Source organism: Aulonocara stuartgranti, assembly GCF_965226115.1.
Source record: "Aulonocara stuartgranti genome assembly, chromosome: 15".
NCBI lineage: Eukaryota > Metazoa > Chordata > Actinopteri > Cichliformes > Cichlidae > Aulonocara > Aulonocara stuartgranti.
The window spans coordinates 38,809,414-38,829,275 of NC_138951.1; the positions used below are offsets into that span (position 1 = coordinate 38,809,414).

Sequence of the window (19,862 nt, forward strand, 5' to 3'; positions counted from 1 at the left end):
TGTTCAGTGGGAGTGCAGAGGCTTTGTTTGCGATGTATATCCAGCAGAATCTGAAATACTGAAAGTCACTCATTTGTATACAAGACTTGCCTGACTTTTTTTTATTTATGTTAGTAAATAAGAACAGTCATCATCATGAGCCAGGTCCGAGCATCTTTTAAGGTAATTCATTGCAAGGCTGCAGCAGTATAAAAAGGCTTGGCACTTATTTTTCTTCATTAGAGCTTTGCTTTTCCCGGCACTGAGGCGGTGTGTGATTGACCTTTCTCTGACCTGTAACTTTGCTGCGGCACCTGTTACAGCACCTAAATGACACCATTACCTTGTCCTTGCTTTATTCCAAAAACAAATGCACAAAAGATGTGGAAAGTGGTAATCTGTTGATCAGTTAGATGATGTTTGATGAATATATACTTGTTTGGGGTCACCTTGGGCTTTAAAAAGGTGCTCTTTTTCTGACTTCTGGAGACCAAAGAATCTGTTGATTAATCCTGTAAAACATTAACCTAAAGTCAAAATTAATCATTAGACTTTACAGTAGTTCTCGTTCTGTCTGTTTAAATGTAAATAACTCTGCTTCTCTGCCTGTCCCTATCAAAAGTATAAAAGTTATCACTTTTATTGAGGGAATTCTTGGAGGGGTTTGGATGCAGCAGGCAAAGTACTTGGCCTAGTTTGTGACAAATAAACAACAAGCAGTGAGTTTCTCCTCCAGGACTTCTGAACTTGCCATCGGTTGCACTGAACTTGCCGGTGCCACCGATGTCGGTGCTGTTTGACCAGAGTACATGTAATCTTGCACCACTGAAGGACATCATGGATAGAACCTGTAGGAACGTAACTTAGTGCTTAACTCAATGATTTCACTATAGTACTTTTTCTCGTAGTAGTTTTCTAGCAGGTTTTTTTTCTCCAGTTATTTCTATGTTATGCTGCTTGGTGCTTCTACTGTTCTACATTTTGGATGCCAGCTTTATAATCCACACTAAAACCAAAGCATTGCATTACTATGGATCAAACTATGAAATATAATAAGTCAACAGCTGCAACATTAAAGTCATAATGATTTGGACAAGTGCCATTCTAAATGGTAAACACATTTAGTTTGGGTCAACACCTGGATTTTACTTAGCAAAGTGTAAGAGCTTTACATTGGTCTAGGATACTGTTACTTTTGGTCTAGGTGTGGGATCAGCATCATCATGTACCACCCAAAAATTGAGGTCAGTTGAATAGCTGAATATATTGAGTGACCAGTTTTTTTCTTCCCTGGTGGAAATGGTACATTGACACACTCAGGCATTTGACATAAGCACACCAAATGCTGAAGGTGATCCAATGAAATATTAGAGATTGTGGGGGGTTGTTTTTGGTCAGGGCAGTGTGTTTTGATATTACAGCCTGTGCACTGTTAAGCTGCTTAAGCAGGATTCTAACTTTTACTTAAGTAAAAAGCCAGCATACTTTTTTTCCACTTTGCAAAACAAACAAACAAACAAACAAACAGTTATCAAATATAAAGTTATGTTTAAACTTTCGTGCAGCACCACTTTCAGTTGGACAATTTCTATCCCAATTTTTTTACACTGATTGTATTTCTCATCAAATATTCTGATTTCCTTTCGGCACCTCTATTTTGTTCTTAGCCCGCTCTGTCCTACCCTGGTTTATAAACTTATGGAAACGCCCATGCATCCAGCTGACAGTGGATCTCCAGAGCTGAGCTGCAGCTCAGACTGGCGGGGCTGGAGGCTGTGGGATGAGAGACTTGCAGTAGAAAAAGCTGAATCATATTGAGGGCCGCCACGGCAACCTGGCCCGTGAGTCAGCTGGTAACATGAGACAGGAATGGTCGGTGTTAGTTGGCTAGCAGCAACTGAACTTTCAGAATGAGAGCAAGAGGACTGTTTTTAAATGTGTCACCAAATGTATGTGATGCGGTAAAATCTATGAGTAGGAAACACCACTGTATGGGCAGATGTGATACAACACATAGAACTCGACAAATGTTGTCGTTACTTTTTGTCTAAAAACTCCAGTTTGTGTTTTATTCTGTTAATCTAATTCACATCCACTTCCCATGATTGTCTGAGCAAGGTAACAATATAGCCCTGTCTCTGTTTGTGCTTTTTTGTGACCTTTGCCCCCCTTTTGGATGAGTCATCAGTTAGCATTTCCTGACTTAAACACTGCTGTAGGTTCATCATTGCTCCATAGTTATTAGAGATTACTGCACCATAGTTTTCCACTTCGACCACCGCAGCTCTGCTGCCGTTTATCCAACCCCCCTCTCGTTGTGTTTGGCCAGGGAAGACGACGACGACGCAGGAGACACAGAGTATGGATAAAAACATGTAATACGCACCAGCGTGAATTAGCTCTCACTTGCTCAACATCTGTTTCCAGTTTGGTGTTTGCTTTCAACTTGGTGCTGGAGAATATGGAGCCCCCAAATGTAGAGAGGGTTGTTTTTAAGTGGTATTTTGGCACACCCCACTTACTTTTTTTTGTTTGTTTTTTTTTCATCCTCATTTTTGTTGGAGAAACTGTCTTTGGTTGTAAACCATGTGTTCGGGCTGCATGAGAGGTTCACTAGTGCAAAAAAGTTATGTATTTTTGGCAGTAAACCCTAGTAGCCTAGTTTTCCACTTGAGAATAGATGTTGGACTCGAGAGCTTCCTGGCTCCTCTTCAAGTATGATAGTTAAAAATTCCCTCCAGAGTGCAGCAGCTTTTCTCTCCACAAGTATAGGAACAGATGTTTTACATATTTTATATGCTGTTCCACTCTGCAATGTCCCCAACAAAAGCAATTATCTGTAGTGTCTTTTTATATGAAATAAGCAATGTGGGGGTAGCTTAAGGACCTCGAAAGTTATGGATACTATAGGCTCCATTTATTAAACTGATCATAACATCTGTAAAACTGAAATGTTTCCAGTTTTTTTACATAGGACACACAAGAAATTATCCCATCAAGAAAATTATAGTATGATGGAAATGTTTTCAGACTAGTTGTCGGTGAGGTAATTTCTGTAAGTGGCAGAAAAGTTCTCCTTGTTGTTGCGTCCCTTTTAATCATTATTACGCGAGTACGTGCTTCTGATTGGGTGTGTGACCATGCAGTGCGATACATCCTGATTAGCTTCCCATGGGAGTCCACCTGTGGGCTTGTTATCATGCTGGGCTATTTGCAGTTTGATTTAATTAAGCTCTGGTCCATTTCCTTTTAATGGTTATTAAGCCAATTAAAATGAATGAAATGTGAGGACTGAGGCTGCTCTTTATATCACATAAATATCCGTGTAAATACTTTAACTTTCAAGTATACAATTATTTTATCAGAGAGGATGAAGCAGAGAGAAGCTGTTGTTAATTTATCTCTCTAAAAATGCTTTTTCAAAACCTCAGATTTTGTGGATTTTACACATTGCCTTCGGTATATAATTATTAACTCTGGATTTTTTTATGAGGCAGGCTTTTCACTGTCTATAAGTGATTGATCTGTTAAATGAGAGAATATTCTGTAAGTCCTTAAGAAAATACTTTTGTTATAATTATTATTTATAGCTCTCCAAATACATAATATTGTTGAACAATGATTGTTGATGATATCGTTTTCCCCTCGTCTACAGCAAATACAGTTAAACCTGTAACTTTGTGGACATGGGCACAATTTTTGTAGTGTTGCCATCTTTACATCATTAAAGTAGATTTTAATTCAAACAATCAACATATGATTATGCAAAATAGTCAGTTAATATTAGAGAGTTAGTATTGTAATAATTGTTTAGGGGTTCACAGCTAGTTTTATACACAGTCACCTATTTTCAGTGGCTCAAAACTGATTGGATAATTAATTCACGGCTCAGTGAGCTGTTAATGCAAGTAAAGGGGATCTTCACAGGAGGCTTTTAGTATTCTTTAGGCTGAAATCCAAACTAAAAATAAAGTAAATAATTAAGGAGTGGCCACATTAACAATCTATTTCATTCTTTAAAAGAATGAATGCACTGGCCAGCTGTGAGACAACTATTGTGGGTGATCTGTGACTTTCAGAGTTTACATTAAGGTGCAAACCTCTGGGTACACTCGAGATCAACAAGACCAGTTTAGACATTGGCAGAAAACATCTAAAAGAGCCTGAAAAAAATGAAGGTTAACTTGCACCAGAATGATGGAAAGAAAAAAGTATGGAGAAGGAGCCAAAGTAGTGGTCTGTCAAACATCATGAGAGTAATGCTGTGGCATGGGCATGTACGGCTGCTAGTGGAACCAGGTCACTAGTGTTTATTGGAGATGTGACTGCTGATAGAATTAGCAGGATTAACTTTGAAGTGTACAGGTTTATACTCTCTACTCAGATTCAGCCAAATGCTGTAAAAGCTGATTGTACATCACTTCACAGTCATAGGGATAATGTCCATGGTTTCTACACCTCCGGCAGTTGCTGACTGCAACGTTTTGTTTTTTTTTATCTAAGTATTAAAAAATAATCATTAGATCAACAATTATGTTAGTTACTGAAAATGTAAATGGGGATTGACTTTAATTCCTAAACATGTGTCATTATTAGTGGTGCAACGGATCAAAAATCTCACGGTTCGGATCAGATCACGGTTTCAAGTCACGGATCGGATCAATTTTTGGATCAGCAAAAATAGAAAAAAAAAAAAAGACAAATTCGACTCGCCATTTACTTATTTAAGTATTTTTTGCCTATTAAAAAACATTCAACTGAAGACTCATTCCACGCACTTATATAAAAACAAATTAAGGTGCAATATGGACATTATGGACCATGCTGGGCATCCTCTGCATCCTCTGCACACGGCCATAAACAACCAGAGGAAGTCTGTTCAGTGACAGGTTGCTTCTCCCAAAGTCAAGGACCAGCAGACTTAAAAAGTCCTTTGTCCCACACGCCATTAATCTGTTTAACTCCTTGCTAGAGGGGAGAGGGAGGGGAAACGGGGACAAAGGAGGGGGGAACAAGTAAGCTGTAGTGCCTTTTCACTGTGCAATAGTTTCTGTTAATATCCAACGGTGTAATAGACTCACAATACTTGAAATGTGCCGTTCCCTTGTATTCTTATTCCTATTTATTCTATTTATCCCTTTTGTATACTCTGTATTTATATATGTGTGTATTTCTGCTCACATTCTGCAACTTCTGTCGGTGCTGTGCTACTGGAAACTGAATTTCTCGGAGGAACCCACCCGAGGGATAAATAAAGTTTCATTTAATCTAATGTAATCTATAGGGCAGTACAGGGCTTTGTATCCACCACTCCGCTGTGATACAACGAGCGGTCCCAGTCACGTGGCTTTCCGTTGCCCTGGAGCTAGACCCATTTGTAGTTTGATCAACAGAAGATGGCTGGGACAGTTCAGCCATAGCTTTAAACTTCTCCTGCTCATACATGCTTGGAACGATCTTGTCACACTGAAGTGGACAAGCAACGGGATATCATAGCGTGGCTCAAGCACGTTCATCACAGTTTAAACCCCTTGTTTTGCACAACGGAATACGGCCTCCCGTCTGCAGCTAAACACCCCGATAGCTTTTGTAATAGCTTTAGCCCGGTCGGATTGGGCAGCAAAGGGCTGCTTAAATGCAGCAAACTCCTCTGCTCCGCCACTTGGATCGCTAGCGCTGGCCATAACTATCGCTTGACAGACCCAACACGCGCACCATACACATACTTTTTTTTTTTTTTCTCGACTCTTCGGATCACATGCGTACCGAACCGTGGAGTGGGTTCGGATTTCGGATCAACCGTGATCCGTTGCACCACTAGTCATTATCCAAAAAACCTACTGACCTAACTGTGTGTGAGCACATTAATCTGTGGATCACATTAACGCCACCGTCTAGTGAAAATGCTGGAGTTTCCACTCTTTCTCATCAGTGCGTTTCCTTCCTGCTACTTCCTTGTGACATAGGAAGACCAAATGTGAAGCTGGCCTTGATGTTTAGTCAATCCCACACCAGAATTTCCAAAAGCTAGTAAGCGTTTATCTTTAAATAATGACTTCATCTTGTTGACGATGCCGACACGTGTTTGTGTGTATGTGTCTAATGGTGGGTTTTTACCACTGGAGGACCCCCTTCTGTGACAGCACTGCTCCACTCTCTAACAATTACAGGATCTACGTCACGGGACTGAATCTCACCCTATTCTTCATGTTTCCAACTGTTTGCCTCTACCACCACTGTTATTTCAGTCCAGTGGAATAAACCGTTTTCATGCAAAGTGGTCAGCTTTTCTGCGAGAAGTAATGAAGTAAAAAAAAAAAAAAAAGCAGACTGTGTAAAATAATCTTCCTCCTGTATTTTAAGAAGTTCTTGGCAGAAGTAAGACAAGACGAGGGAGGCTGACAGTACGCTAGATATATTTGGAAGACATCAAAGTAAAGATGTAATGCCAGGCTGACACATCTAAATTGGATTAGTAATAGTAATTTAGAAGTAAGCCTGCTTGGGGCTAACTATGAAGTTTGAGCTATTTTATTTGGAAAATAGTATTGTTAACAACTAGGGAAACTTCCCTGTATTCTCTTGAATATGGCTTTAAACGGGTTATTGTCACTGGAGGTAGAGGAGCTCGGTATTTCTGTGTCAACAGTGCATATTAACTTCCTGAAATCAGATAATTGGTGAACCGAGAAGTCGTTTTACTTCTGTATGACCATTACATGATAAATAGTTTTTCCGATATTGTGCAACGGGGGAACAGATTTTCAACCAAACCGGTGCTTCTGCATTACACAATATTCTCCAGTGAGACAGAAATACGTGTAAAGTATATTCTTTGATGTCTCCTTTTGTCTTTGAAGTGTTGAGGTCCGTACCGCAGGCCTGAAGAAGACTCGGTAGCAACATGAATGACAAACCTGTTCGGCCGCCTGACTTCTTTATGTAGAGTAGACACAAGCAGCTGGGCAGATGCCAGCTGCCTCACAGAGCTCCAGGGGTGGAATTATTTGCTTTTTGGAGTGTGGTCACTGAATCGCTGCTAAAGAATTAGGTGTCTCCTTTTCTTTTTATACAGTATTTTACTATCCAGACAAATCATTGACTCTAGTGCTTGTAGACTAGCACAGTAAAAGTCCGGAGCTGCTGTTAGTGTTGTTGGCAGTGTTAGAATCTTAGTCACCCCCTGCTAAAATAACCTTTTTATGTGGATGTTTACTCAAAAGCTTTAAGAGGCAGAATGTCAGGCGACTAACTAGAACTGATTCAAATGACTTGAATTAATTTCCTAAAGTATGGAAGCAAGCTATTGTTTACTGTCTACTGTTGTTAGATTGCTGGCTTACAAAATGGAAGATGGATCGTGTTATAAGATATGTAGAGTAATATAAGAATATTGTAATATTGGCATTTATATTCCAAGCAGGAGGCTTCTGTTTTGATGTACAGTGGTGTGGAGTCCTATCTGACATAAGCTTTTGGATCAGTGCCTTTTTGGGTCAACATAAAGGGAAGCAGGACATAAACATGGCCTCGCTGAAGCTGAAATTGCCTCTGATGTGGTTTACAAAGCAGACTTTTTTTTCTCTCCCCGTTTTACTTCTTCATGGCCTGTAGTCTGTCTTATACCACACGTCTCTCCCTATTTAGCTCTGGCTTGATCCTCACACCCACTCCGCACTTAAACCAGGCTTAGTTCCCTAATTTTTATTGTTTCATGTAATAAAAAAGCTAGTAGTCATATGGATATTTCCTGGAATTTATTCTTGGATGCCTTGTCACAGAGGGAGGAAGAGAGTGCTTTTTTAAAGCTTTAATGGTTTGGAATATGGATATGTTTTCTTTAGATCTTGAATGAGCAGCACCAGCTATGGACCAGCAGGGATCTGGTATCTCTATGCATCGTGACCCTTCCAAATAGTTTGCACAGTTTTCTGTTGTTGAATGATACCATAGTTCAGAGAGTTTGCATTTTGTTTTATCTACTGGTTACACTCTGTGAATGCTGTTTTTGCACAAACTACCTCTCTTGTTCTGTTTTTGGAGACCAGAATCCTTTTAGACTAAGAATGTAGATTCTTAGTGATCCAAATTGGTGGGCAAGAACATTTTATATCTCTTTACTAATGATATTCTCCTCTTTTTGTCAAATTTGGCAGGTAAATCTCATTAAACAAATTGATAAATTCAGACAGTTTTCAGGTTATTAAATAAGTTATACGATACCATCAGTGCTTTATTTAAATCAAGAGAAAGAGAATCTCCAATAATCAAATCACTGTTTATAAATGCAAAAGAAGGATTCATGTATTTAGGAGTCAAAATTACTACAGATATAAAAGCAATTGTAAATGTTAACTTGTATATAAGAAGAACTTTGGATAGGGGGATGACGATACCCATCTCTTTAATGGATGTGTCAATATGATAAAAATGACTATTTAATTCTATTGGCAAAATTTCTTTACTTATTTCAGTTGATCCCTTTGCCGTTATTGAAATCATTTTTTAACATGATTCATTCAGTATTTGGAACAATACAAAGCCCAGAAAAAGACTCAGATATCTACCCTATGACAGAGGAGGGCTGCAGTTCCCAAATTTGAAATTGTACTATTGGTCTGCCCAATTACAAACTGTACATTTTACTTTTCAAGGTGTTCCAACTTCCTGAGTAGATATGGAAAAAAACATCAGCAAAGAGTTGGTATAAAGCTCATAAACACCAACCCCCTTTTTTTCTCACCAGTCCATGGTAATGCATCCTAAATGGGACAAATTGTTCAAATATCATCCCTATGACATTTAAAAATGAGGGCTGTGAATAAACACAAGATATGTTGTTATTATTATTATGTAATTATCCTTGTAGTTGTTTGATGTACGATGATTTAAATCTCTCTTCTCGGATAGTCTTTTACACCCAAAAGTCAGCTGCTTAAGACTCAGGTCGTCATATTTGTGCAGTATCTTCTGTATCAGAATACCAGGAAAAATAAATACAAACACTTAAACAACTTGTATATACTTCTTACTTGCCATGTTTTCATACTTGTGAAAGACAGCGTGAGATTTTTGTTTTCTTTTTGCTTTTGCTTTTTTGTATTATCCATATCAAGTGCTGAAGAAGAATGTCAGTGTGTCACCTGCTCAGATGCTAATTTAACAGTTTTAAGTCAACAATCAGGATAAAACGTAAAATGCTTGAAACCAGACTGAGCAGACATGGTCTCAAGCAACAAAGCATTTTACCAAAATACGTAAGAGAGAAACAAGTCAATATAGAAAGAGCTATAATAAACAGGATTTAAGAAGAATGACAGATAAAAGTAAGCCATATAGATATCTTAACTTTGTCTGATCAAATGGATCAGAATAATAAATCCAGTGTAGTTAACTTTGTGCATATGTGGCATTTCTCATGACTGTCATATCTACTTGCTCTTTGTACACTTAATCCAGAGTGAAGGCCGTACACTGCCACCTTTAGTTTATCAGGTTCCAGATGATTGATAGGACAGCATATACCATGTGTGGATATGTATATGAATGTATATTGTTTTTAAGAAAAAGAAGAAAACAACTATCTACAAAGCACATTTCAAATGGATTTCTTTCTCCTGTAAATGTATTCAGACTCCCCTGCAACAAGTATACTTTCAGTCTCATTTGCTAGAACCAGCTGTTCAGCTTGGCTCACTCCAGGAGTGGAAACAGAGTTGTCAGCAGTCAGTATATCCAAACCAGCTGAAAATGCTGCCTTTCATGTTACTGCTTTTCAACTTCTGCTGCTTCAGTTCATTAGTGTTGCCCTTTTGAAGTCATGCTCCAATATTTCTTGGTTTAAGGGCTGGTTCTGAATTTTACTTGATTTTTCAATATTTCTGTTGTTGATTTGTTTGATAAGCACATAATCTTATTGAGCCATCTAACCTCTCCTCAGCTTCGGGCCATGAACTTCTGTTCTGACGTTCACCTATAAACATTGTTTTTGATACACTTTAAAACCAGTTGGTTCTCTGAGAGATTTCAAAGTAGCCCCATGATGATGATCCCACCACTGTGCTTCATAATTAGGATGATGTTTTGTTTTTGTTGTTGGCCTTTTCCCCCCAGATGACCTGTTTTGACATTTTTTTCCCTGTTTCCTGCTGATTTATGATGTAAAGCAGTGTGAAATTTGACTGTCATACCACTCATCACAATTCATGAAACTAACCTGGTGACAACTCTATTGAAAGGAGTCTTATGAGGCTGTGATAAAACCGTGGTTCACACTGTCCTGACTTTGTACAGAAAAGAGGGCTTTGTCACTTAGTGGATTTTGTATCACTTTGTTTATGTAGAGCAGCACTTGTACAACCCACACTTAGAGTTTGCTCATTAATTTAAATGCCTGCATTCAGGTATCTTTTAGAGAGAGTTTTCTTTGTCTATTTTGGTGACTTTAGTCTAGTAGGGACCACATTTTATGACTCTTCAGTGTCGATCTTGGTGTTTCCAAAGCTTTGTGGCTCTTCTTTCCTCTGCTTTCTCCTCTTTTGCTCATTATCCAGTTTCAGCCTGGATATGCTCCAAGTTCAGAGCTATGAGGCAATAGCCCAAATGTTCGTTTTGCCAAAGCCCCTCCTTTTCTTATCCTGTCAGCACTTTTGCAAGTTTAGCTTGCAGGCTCAGCTTTTCAGATTAGAAGGAAATGGTCTTCTTCTTGCGGTTACTTGGAAAGCATGACAGTGACTGACTGACTGACAATTAAAACAATTGTTTCTAGGTCTGTTCCTGAGATTGTATCTGAGTTTTCCAGTCTTCTTTCATTTCAGTGATGTTTATTATAGTTCATACTTGTGACCTGGATACTAAATGTTGTTGTTTGCCCCTGGGCAGAGAAATCAAGTGACTTTTATCAAGCAAGAACTGGCCTGACAAGATGTTAGATAACACATAATCAGATAGTAATTTGACTGACTTGACAAACACAGTCTGTTATTGGGTAATTTTATTGTAATAATTCAATTCACTTTTTTGTAAAGTGTACAACTAAAGCTTTCCTTAAACATGTTTTAACTAACTCTTCCTTCCCTCTGTTTTTAGTGTTGGCAAATGTTTGTACTAACTACATCACCAAGCAAAAGTCAAATCCTCCTGAAGTCGGACGCTCGACACGGTCGGCAGAGCAGTGGTGATTCTGTGTGAATCACTGGAGAAATGTCCTTTGCCCGTGGCAGCAGAGAAAGACAAACGGGGCTTGTAGCATGTTCTTTTGACCACGGTTAATATCTGTGTGAGAGAGGCACAGTCATCTATTGCCTTTGACCCTGTTTCTGCCCTGTTGGACTACTTAAGACCTCAGTTCACAGACTTTACTTGGACTGCTATTTAAGACTCATAAAAAGAAGCACTTTGCTGTCTTCCTCCTATACTTATTATGAAGCACAGAAGACAAAAAAAGATCTATTCAGCTAATGTAATTTTATGTTAACATGTATTAATCAAAGTACATGAGATTACTTGTGCAATAAAGTACATGTTGCAAAGCAAAGGACTTCTCTATGTGGCAGGTTCTTCAAGCATTTAGCTGAATAAGGCATATATCAGTTTCTGAAAGCTCAGCAGTTTGATTTTGGCATTCCCACAGTTGAACTTACTGAGTGATGGATTTGCTGTTCATGCATGATATTCAGATTAGCCTTACCACCAGGTTTATCCTATGCGCCTTGTAGCATAGCCAGCAACTCAAGCTAATTCTAGTTTATAGTTTTAACGATTGTGACTGCTGCATCTGTGCATCCTGCATTAAAAAACAACAACAACAACAAAATCCCTTTCACATACAGAAGAAAGACGAGGACATGTAAATAACAATAAAATTAAGTCATACAGTTGCACTTCACAGTATCTGCTGTTCAGTATGCGCATACATCCAAGCCTCTCCTGTTGAGGGATCCCCGGCACTGACCAGATGTCCACGACTTAGTTTGATGCCATATGGGAGAACAAACAGCTACAGGGGGTTTGGAGAAAGCCGTCCGCTGCTACTGCAGGGTGACGTTCTTAATCCCTCTGCTTTACACTGACACATGGCACTCATGCACTGCACTGCATGATGTTGGACACATTTTTTCCTGCAGTAGAATAAATTGTATTTGAAATGTAAAACTGTTGTTCTTATCTTCAGTGAGTTTATGCTAAGGGCGATTGGCTGATAGGCCTGAAATGGAGAGAATTGCCGTGATAAGAAACAGATACTGTTGTATTAGTAGATGTAAACAGTTTTAATGCTGCTATTGTCTTAAGAATAAACTTGCCTCAGTGTTGATTACTGCTGCTAAATGGTTATAAATGTGAAGCATGCATTATCTAAAGGCCACATCTGAGCTGCACTGCATAACTAATGATACATGACTTAACAGCAGCGCATTCATTAAGTTTTCATAATGTGCCACCACTAGCACCATCATTTCAGAGCTTTTCTCCTATTTTAAATGTGTTTTTCTAGGATATGTGGGCTTATATCGTTGCAGTGCACTCCTTAAATTGGTGTTTTAATGCTAAAGGCGCTGTTGTGTTGTATGTTTTAGATGCACCTTAAAGACCTTGTTGCTTTTCTGCAGATACATCTGTGTCTAATAAATCCATATATCATTATCAAGTGTTGGCATTTGCCATGTTATTTCTTATTATTTCTTTACTCCAGATTAAGCATAAATAAATGCAGTTTTAGAAAAAATACTCTTTGTCTATCCTGCATTAAAAAAGCCTTAGTAATGCGATAATTAACATCAAGGGGAGATTAATCCACAGATCCTTTGCTGGGATGATGTATTTGTTATTCTTCTCCCTCTGTTGTGGTATCCTGAAGCTCGTAGGCTGTCGATCTTGTGGAGAGGCGAGCTGTGTCTCTGTCACATTTTAGAGGGCAGGACGCCAGACCTGACTTCAGGCCCAAAATGGCAGCTCTCAGTTTGTCTGCTTCTAGACGTCTGTCTGTGTGTCTCACGTGCTCGAACGGGAGGATATTGTCATTTACTGCAGCTGCCGCTTTCAGAAACTATAATTGTGGAATACGGGAATGTTGGGGGAACCGAACTGCTATAATTAAATTAAGTTCTTCTTCTCTGTCTGAAAATGATCAAGATGTTGAATAAAAGACAAATATTTGACCCAGTTTCAGTTGCATACGTGACAAAGATGAAGCTGTGTGGCTATAAATTATGTTGCTTATATTGGCATGCAGTATATTGCTTCCTTTTTACTTATGATCAACATAAGTGCCATAATGCGGAACAGAGATTAACCTAACTGCTCTGTAGACACAGGAGGGTTATAAGGAGAACTGTGATAATGGGATGAAGATGAAGGGTATGCATGCTTTCCAGCAGAATGCCTCTGAGTACACCTTCTTTCTCTGTTTCACAGTTCATGCATCCGAATGTCAATGAAGTATTGAGTCATGGTTGCGCTTCACTTCAAACCTTTGCATTTTCTGTCCTCACAGAGCCACCATAGAGGAAGTGGAGGGGGATGTGTGCGAGTTGGAATCCAAGCTTGACAAAGTGAGTACCGCCCATGAAAAAACATTGTTTAATTGTTCGTTTTCTCCACCGTGTGAGCCAGCAGCAACATAAGCCATCCTGTAACAGGTCAGGTTTGTCCTCGGACTTGTCCTCGCTGTATTCCTTGGCATTTCGAGCAAGACTGAATGAAAGCAGACGAGTAAACGCACTCGTTACCCTTCCAGCAATGTGATGGTTTACTTGGACCAGATTAAATATCTATCTATATGCCAAGTCTTTTATTGTAACTGTGGCATTTTGTTGATCAAAATCATACGTTTGTAAAATCACGAAAAGGGATGTGTGCCTATTATTAGGGATTTGAAAAATGGATTTCATGGAGGGGCCAAATGAATTCATGATAAAAGACGAGGTTAATGTTTTAAGAAGAGTTTCCAGTTTTTGTAATAGGTCTGGATGAAGTAATGCAAAGTAGTATACAAACAAAATCAGGGTTATTCACACACTCACACTGATGCATGCATCGCCTGTTGATTGGTAGACGACCCACTCTACTGCCTGGCTCAGCATTTACTCACCATTCAGCATATTTATTCTTTTATCAAAGCTTTTTATTGTTTTGCTTATTTTTAATAGGAAATACTCATGCGTAGGATGGTATTTACAATCGTATTTAGTGGTACAGACTTGGGTTGGACGACTGGACGAATATATCGACTATCAATGATAGGCTGAGCCCATCGGCCATCATTTTTACAAGGGGCAATTTAATTATTCGTCCATGAGTAAGTTTGCTAATAAAGATGGAGCTAATAGAACCAGTCAACAGAAAGGGAAAAAAAAAAAAAGCTCCATCAAATGCTTGTTGATGGAGCTGCAGAAGCTGGTGATAGCCTAGCATACTCAGCCGGATGGTGGCCACGTGCATGCTCATGCAAGTTAGCTGTGTTTGAGTAGTTTGCTCGCACTATAGGTCTGCACAGGCGGGACACTGCTTTGGTTACATCCTTGAATTGACCTCTTTCATCCCAAATTGGCGACTTTATATATATATTTATGTGCTGTCAGTGTTAACACGTTAACATAAAATTTTTACATGCCGCCCAACCCTAGTACAGACTGTTAAGCACTTGATGAAATCCATATTAAAGCTACAGAATTGTTTCACACTTGATTACTTATTAAAATTAAAAAATAATTGGCTCAATAACTTTCTGTGTGCAGAGATATTTCGGGAGTGTTATTTATAGTCCTGAGTCCTGAAGAGTGCCTTTGGTACTTTTCCCAGCTTTCGTGCAGATTTCTTTTCCCCCCCCAACAATCAATTCATGCCTTTTGGGTTTTTTCCTGTGTAACTGACATTAATCCAACCAAACAGAGTCATGTTTATCAACGGTTGTACCGTCTTGATGCCACAGAGCCCACAGAATTGTTCTCTTGCTTAGAGTGAGACCGTAGAAGAATCCAGTTCTTTATTCCTCGACTTAGTCTTACAGCGTTACTCTTACACCCTCCTCCTCACTCCACCTCCGTGACTCAGCCTCACTTCCCCTCTTGCTGTGGAGAGGAAGGATCTGCCAGAGAGTGGGTGTGTTTGCGTGAGTATGGCTGTGATAGTGTGTGTCTGAGTGTGTATGTGTTGACTTGGGTGAAGTGAAGTTGTCTTCAGATACCAGAGTTCAGCTTTTCCTTCAAGCTTGCTTACCTGTGTGACCATAACGTGCACAGCCATGTTGGATCAGAAGTAAATCAACAGAGACAGTGTACACATTACATCTGCTCTCATACATCCTGTTTCCAAACAATGGAGTAGAAACCTTTCACATACTGGTGTCTTCTGAATGGTGTCACTGTGGTTCTGTTTCTGTGAAACTGTTGCTTCCCTCATCAGTGTTAAGTCTCTTTTTATGTTCTGGAAATGAACCAAGAGAACAATGAAAAAGCATGTCTACCTGAAGCATTCCTGAAGTGCTACAAGAAATTATTTACAGAGCAACAACAGAAAGCGAATACATCTCTAGATCTATGGGTGTTTTTTAAACCAGAGTGAGACCACCTCCTCCAAAGGGTCTCGGTGTGCGGTTACCTCGTTTACATCTGCGCAAATGAACATCTGCACAATGGATTTAAACAGACTAAACACCACAAGTGTGAAAACACCCTAACAACATGCAGCAGGGCTGAGGCAGCTGTAGTGTAATCATATTTAAAGATAAGTGTTTTGTTCAAATGGAAAGGAAATGACACGTGTGCATGCTGGAAATGTGTGTAAATGTGTGTGAGAGTAAGGTGTTGACCCACTTGTCTTGTGCTTCTAATGTTTTGTAGCACTTTCACTTTTTTCCACTTTGAGCCTGTCTTTTTCTTTTGTATCCTCACTGCTGAGACGGTTATATGATTGGGGGAAAAGAGCATTTTTTAACCTCCTAGGACCTGGCGTCCACATATGTGGACGTCACATTTTGGGTTATTTAGGCCAAAATACTCAATTTTGCTCTACAAGAGCCTGATATCCACTTACGAGGACATTATACTGCTACTGTTCTATCAAAATTTTAAACGAATATCCTCATTTGTGGCTCTCATTTTTCTTAGAAACAAAAATCAGGTAAAAAAAAAATCTGGTAATTCTTTGTTTTTACATTCATCGTGTCCCAATCAGCCCAAATATCAAAGAGAAATTAAAAATGCATGCTGTGAAAGAGTTCGGGTCTTAGGAGGTTAAATATTAAGCGAAATGCTTCATTTTGAGTGACAGCATTGCTTATTCTCTTTCCGACTCAAACTTCGCTCATAATTAGTCGTGAAGCAGGGTCAGTCTGCGTTTGATCAGCTTTTAGGTGTTCATTAACATTTAGTAATTGTTGAAGGAAGCTGCTTAAAATTGGCATTTTCTTAGCGTGTCATGTAGCTGCTTTGGCTGTAGATGCACATTCAGCCTCTGTGTCATCAGCTGTGTGGGAGTAGATGGAGAGTGGCCAGAATTTGTTGGGAGTTTACATAACCTGGAATTATCTTTGCCCTCAATGAGTCAGAAGGGAAAGAAGTGGCTGTTGTTAATTACCAATAAACTGAGTAAGCACTGAGTATCTTATATTTTAGTCCTTTTCTCTGCGTTTCCAGTTTCCACAAAAAATCCCAAATCTATTTTCAGCAGCAGAACTCCACTGTTATTAATAAGAGACAATGCCCTGAAGAAATCTCTAGCACTGTTTCTAGTTTATGTTCACTGAAGTGTTTCTATTGTTAATGCATTTCTTCATTTCTCCGTTACCCCCTCGAACACTGACGTCTGCCTCTTTCCTTTCTAGTTGGTGAAATTGTGTATCGGGATGATTGATGCTGGAAAAGCCTACAACGCAGCTAACAAACAGTTTGTTAATGGGATCCGGGAGCTTGCACAGCAGTCCACCAAAGATGAGGTCATTGAGGTAAACAAAAATATAATTTTGCTCCATCTTATCTGCACAAAATGCTTTGAAGTATTTTTTTGCTTCTTCTCCAGCTTGTGTTGTGACAGTCCTCCTGTAATATCCAGTAAAACTTTGAAAACTCTACATCTCAGTAAAATAAACATCACAGATGGTGTAAAAGCATTACTGACTTCATGAGAGTCCCCAGATGTGAAGAAGCCTTTAGCTCTTTGTTTGATCACTCTAAATGGGTTTCACTCTGCATCCATGGTGAGATTTATCCAAGTTTGAAAACTGAGGGCTAGCAGAACCTCGCACTGTCCGCTGGGTCTCGCAGAGGTCAGATGTTTTGTTTTGTTCTCTCTTATAAATTTTGCATGCCGAGGCAAGCACTTCCTGGCTGCCTTTGTGTATTTTGTTCACCGCCTCTCCCTTTAGGTTTGAAGCTGAGCCACTGCGTGTATCTGAAAAGTGTAACTTGGCCAAAAGAATTCTTTCCCAAAGTGCTATTGTTGCTTCAAAAACACCAGGGTTTCCTTTCTCTCATACCTGAGGAGCATTTGTCCCTGCAGCTGTGGCTTAGCAGGCATTTTGAACCACTGGTTTTAATTATATTTGACCTTGTGCTGTTTTGTGTTTTATTCTTGCTTTGTCTCTTTGCCTGCCTTCATGGCTGTCCTCTTCCTTCTCTTCACAGTCCAGTCTCACAAAGTTTGCCGAGAGTCTGCAGGAGATGATCAACTATCACACGGTACGCTGACCAAAACCGGATGCATGTTTTTTTCCCCCCAAGTGACTATAAAATCCAGATCGTTTAAAAAAAAAAATCCTTGTGCTGAGAAAGAGAAGCAGAAAATGTCCAGTGAACATGTTTTAAAAGCTTAGCACAGAACTGAACTATGGTGGCTGAATGTGAAGAAAGTGGCTATAATAAGCATCTTCCTGGGGGAAGATTTCATATTGCTGTAAAATATGTGAAGCAGGGTGTTGCTAAAACACACAGGAAACAATGCCTATTGTAAACAGTGGTTTTAAAAAAAGCTCCTTGGGTCAGCTGCAATAAATTCCTTTTTTATTCATTGTCAGCCATCATTAGTCACAAACGCTTTGGGATTTCTTGTCTTTTGTTACAAAATAAAAATAATCCCTGGAGTAAAACGGTCCATGATGTCATAAGCAGATCTGGTTGTGTGTGTGGGTTGAAATCCATCTGTTGGAATAAATCATCCATAACTGGTGTAAAGTGTTTGTGTGTTTAGTTCATCCCGCAGACAGGTGAAGAGCTTTAGTATAATGTTGACCATAACAGATGTGTTGCATGCTAGATCATTTAAAATAAACCAACATGATGCCTTTTCCCCACTCTTCAAGGAGCCCAGTAGGAGAGATCTAATTATGTGATTATTCCTTTCCTTCTTAAACTCCCTACTTGTCAGTCTCTGGTCGGCATTAAGGTGGCGCTTGAAACTTTCCTCTGTTGGGCTTCTCATTAGGACTTGAGCTAGAGCCTCTTTCTCTACAGTGAATTTAGAGATTCCCCTCGTCAGGAATTATCTCCACTACCTCTGCCTAACATGTCCTGATTGAGCCTCCAGGCGTTAGCGTTGCACTGTGATCGTTACTGCTAGTTGAAATACAAAATTTACAGTTGAATAGAAGTAACATGGTTACATACTGTAGTTTCTAAAGGCTTTAAATTTTAGGTGAGGCAACATAATGTAGATGTTGTCACCTCAGTGAGATGTTTGTTGCCTTTCAGGTTTGGTTAAACTGGCTTCTGCACAGTTTTAGTTCTATGTTTAGGTCAGACTGCAATTCCAGGATATTTAGTACTAGTTAGTAGAGATATTAACTTAGCTGCCTTGTTCCCTAACAGCCTGAGACTGTTACTCATTGGTGGAGACTGCGGTCACATCAGCTGATTGTCAGATAGGATTTTGCTGCTCAGCGATCTTTCAGCACGTGATCTCCTCACAGTGCTCAATCTGTTTGTCAGTGAAGGCCTCTCCGCACCACACTGCTCATATTGTCTGTTTTTGACTACAGATATGCGCCGAAGCCTTATTTAATGCATTCGTCTGGCTTTTTTTTCCTTTTGCTTGGTTCAGCTCATTTTTAAGGAAGGATGCAGGTTAATGAGGGTATGACTCATGAGCGAGAATAAACGAATCACGTCATTTCTCGTGTTTGTGTCTTTATGAGGGGAGTTTACAAAGTCAGCGCGTTTGAGTAAATTTAGCTGCTTAATTGCACCCTGTGATGTTAACAAACGTCCTCCTAAGCAGATGCTGACAACTAACGTAGAAATCACACGGGGGCTTAGAAAGAGAATAAAATTGTCAGGTTTTTGTTTCTTAAGTTCCTCGACATGTTTAGAGAGAAACCTTTTCTTCAAATGGGAAGGAGCAGTCACTCAGTCTTTCTGTCTGTTTTTGTTTCACAGATATTATTCGATCAGGCCCAGAGATCAATCAAGACGCAGCTTCAAACCTTTGTCAAAGAGTGAGTATTAATTACCACAGTAAAAACTGGTTAACTTACCTTTCACAGCTTCAAACACAAAATATTCAGGAGTAAATACACTACAGGATGATGCGGACAGCATTGTCATTAAATTGCATAAGAGAATATTTTTATTTCTATGTAGGCTTCATAACATCCTCCTCAGTTCTCCTAATTTAGCTCAGAGATTTGGGCAGCTTGTATAATTACAGGAAGGAGTTGCTTCTCTGGTTTATTTCATTATAAGGATTAGCAGTTTTTGCCTCTGGCACATCAGGACTAAACACCCACATCAGCAGCACTTATACTTTACTCAGTATCTTGTGGTGCTCAAATGTGACTTAATCTCACTCAGGAAAATGGCTGCAAATGATAAGTGTGGGGCATGTGGTTAACAAGAAGCAGGTCAAGGAGTTTGCCTTTGTTTTAAATTGACATGTTCCTGTTGCCTGACCAT

The 19,862-nt window shown here is 39.4% G+C and overlaps 1 protein-coding gene across 2 annotated transcripts in view; it reads left to right on the forward strand.

Annotated features, from left to right (window-relative positions):
- Positions 1-19,862, forward strand: part of LOC309688981 (arf-GAP with coiled-coil, ANK repeat and PH domain-containing protein 2-like) — a 49,648-nt gene that overhangs the window by 1,767 nt on the left and 28,019 nt on the right. For both annotated transcript variants that reach the window (XM_082505090.1, XM_082505091.1), the window contains exons 2-5: positions 13,472-13,529; positions 16,802-16,921; positions 17,601-17,654; positions 19,347-19,405. In XM_082505090.1, coding sequence (XP_082361216.1) covers positions 13,472-13,529; positions 16,802-16,921; positions 17,601-17,654; positions 19,347-19,405 — 291 coding nt within the window. The remainder of the gene's footprint in view (positions 1-13,471; positions 13,530-16,801; positions 16,922-17,600; positions 17,655-19,346; positions 19,406-19,862) is intronic.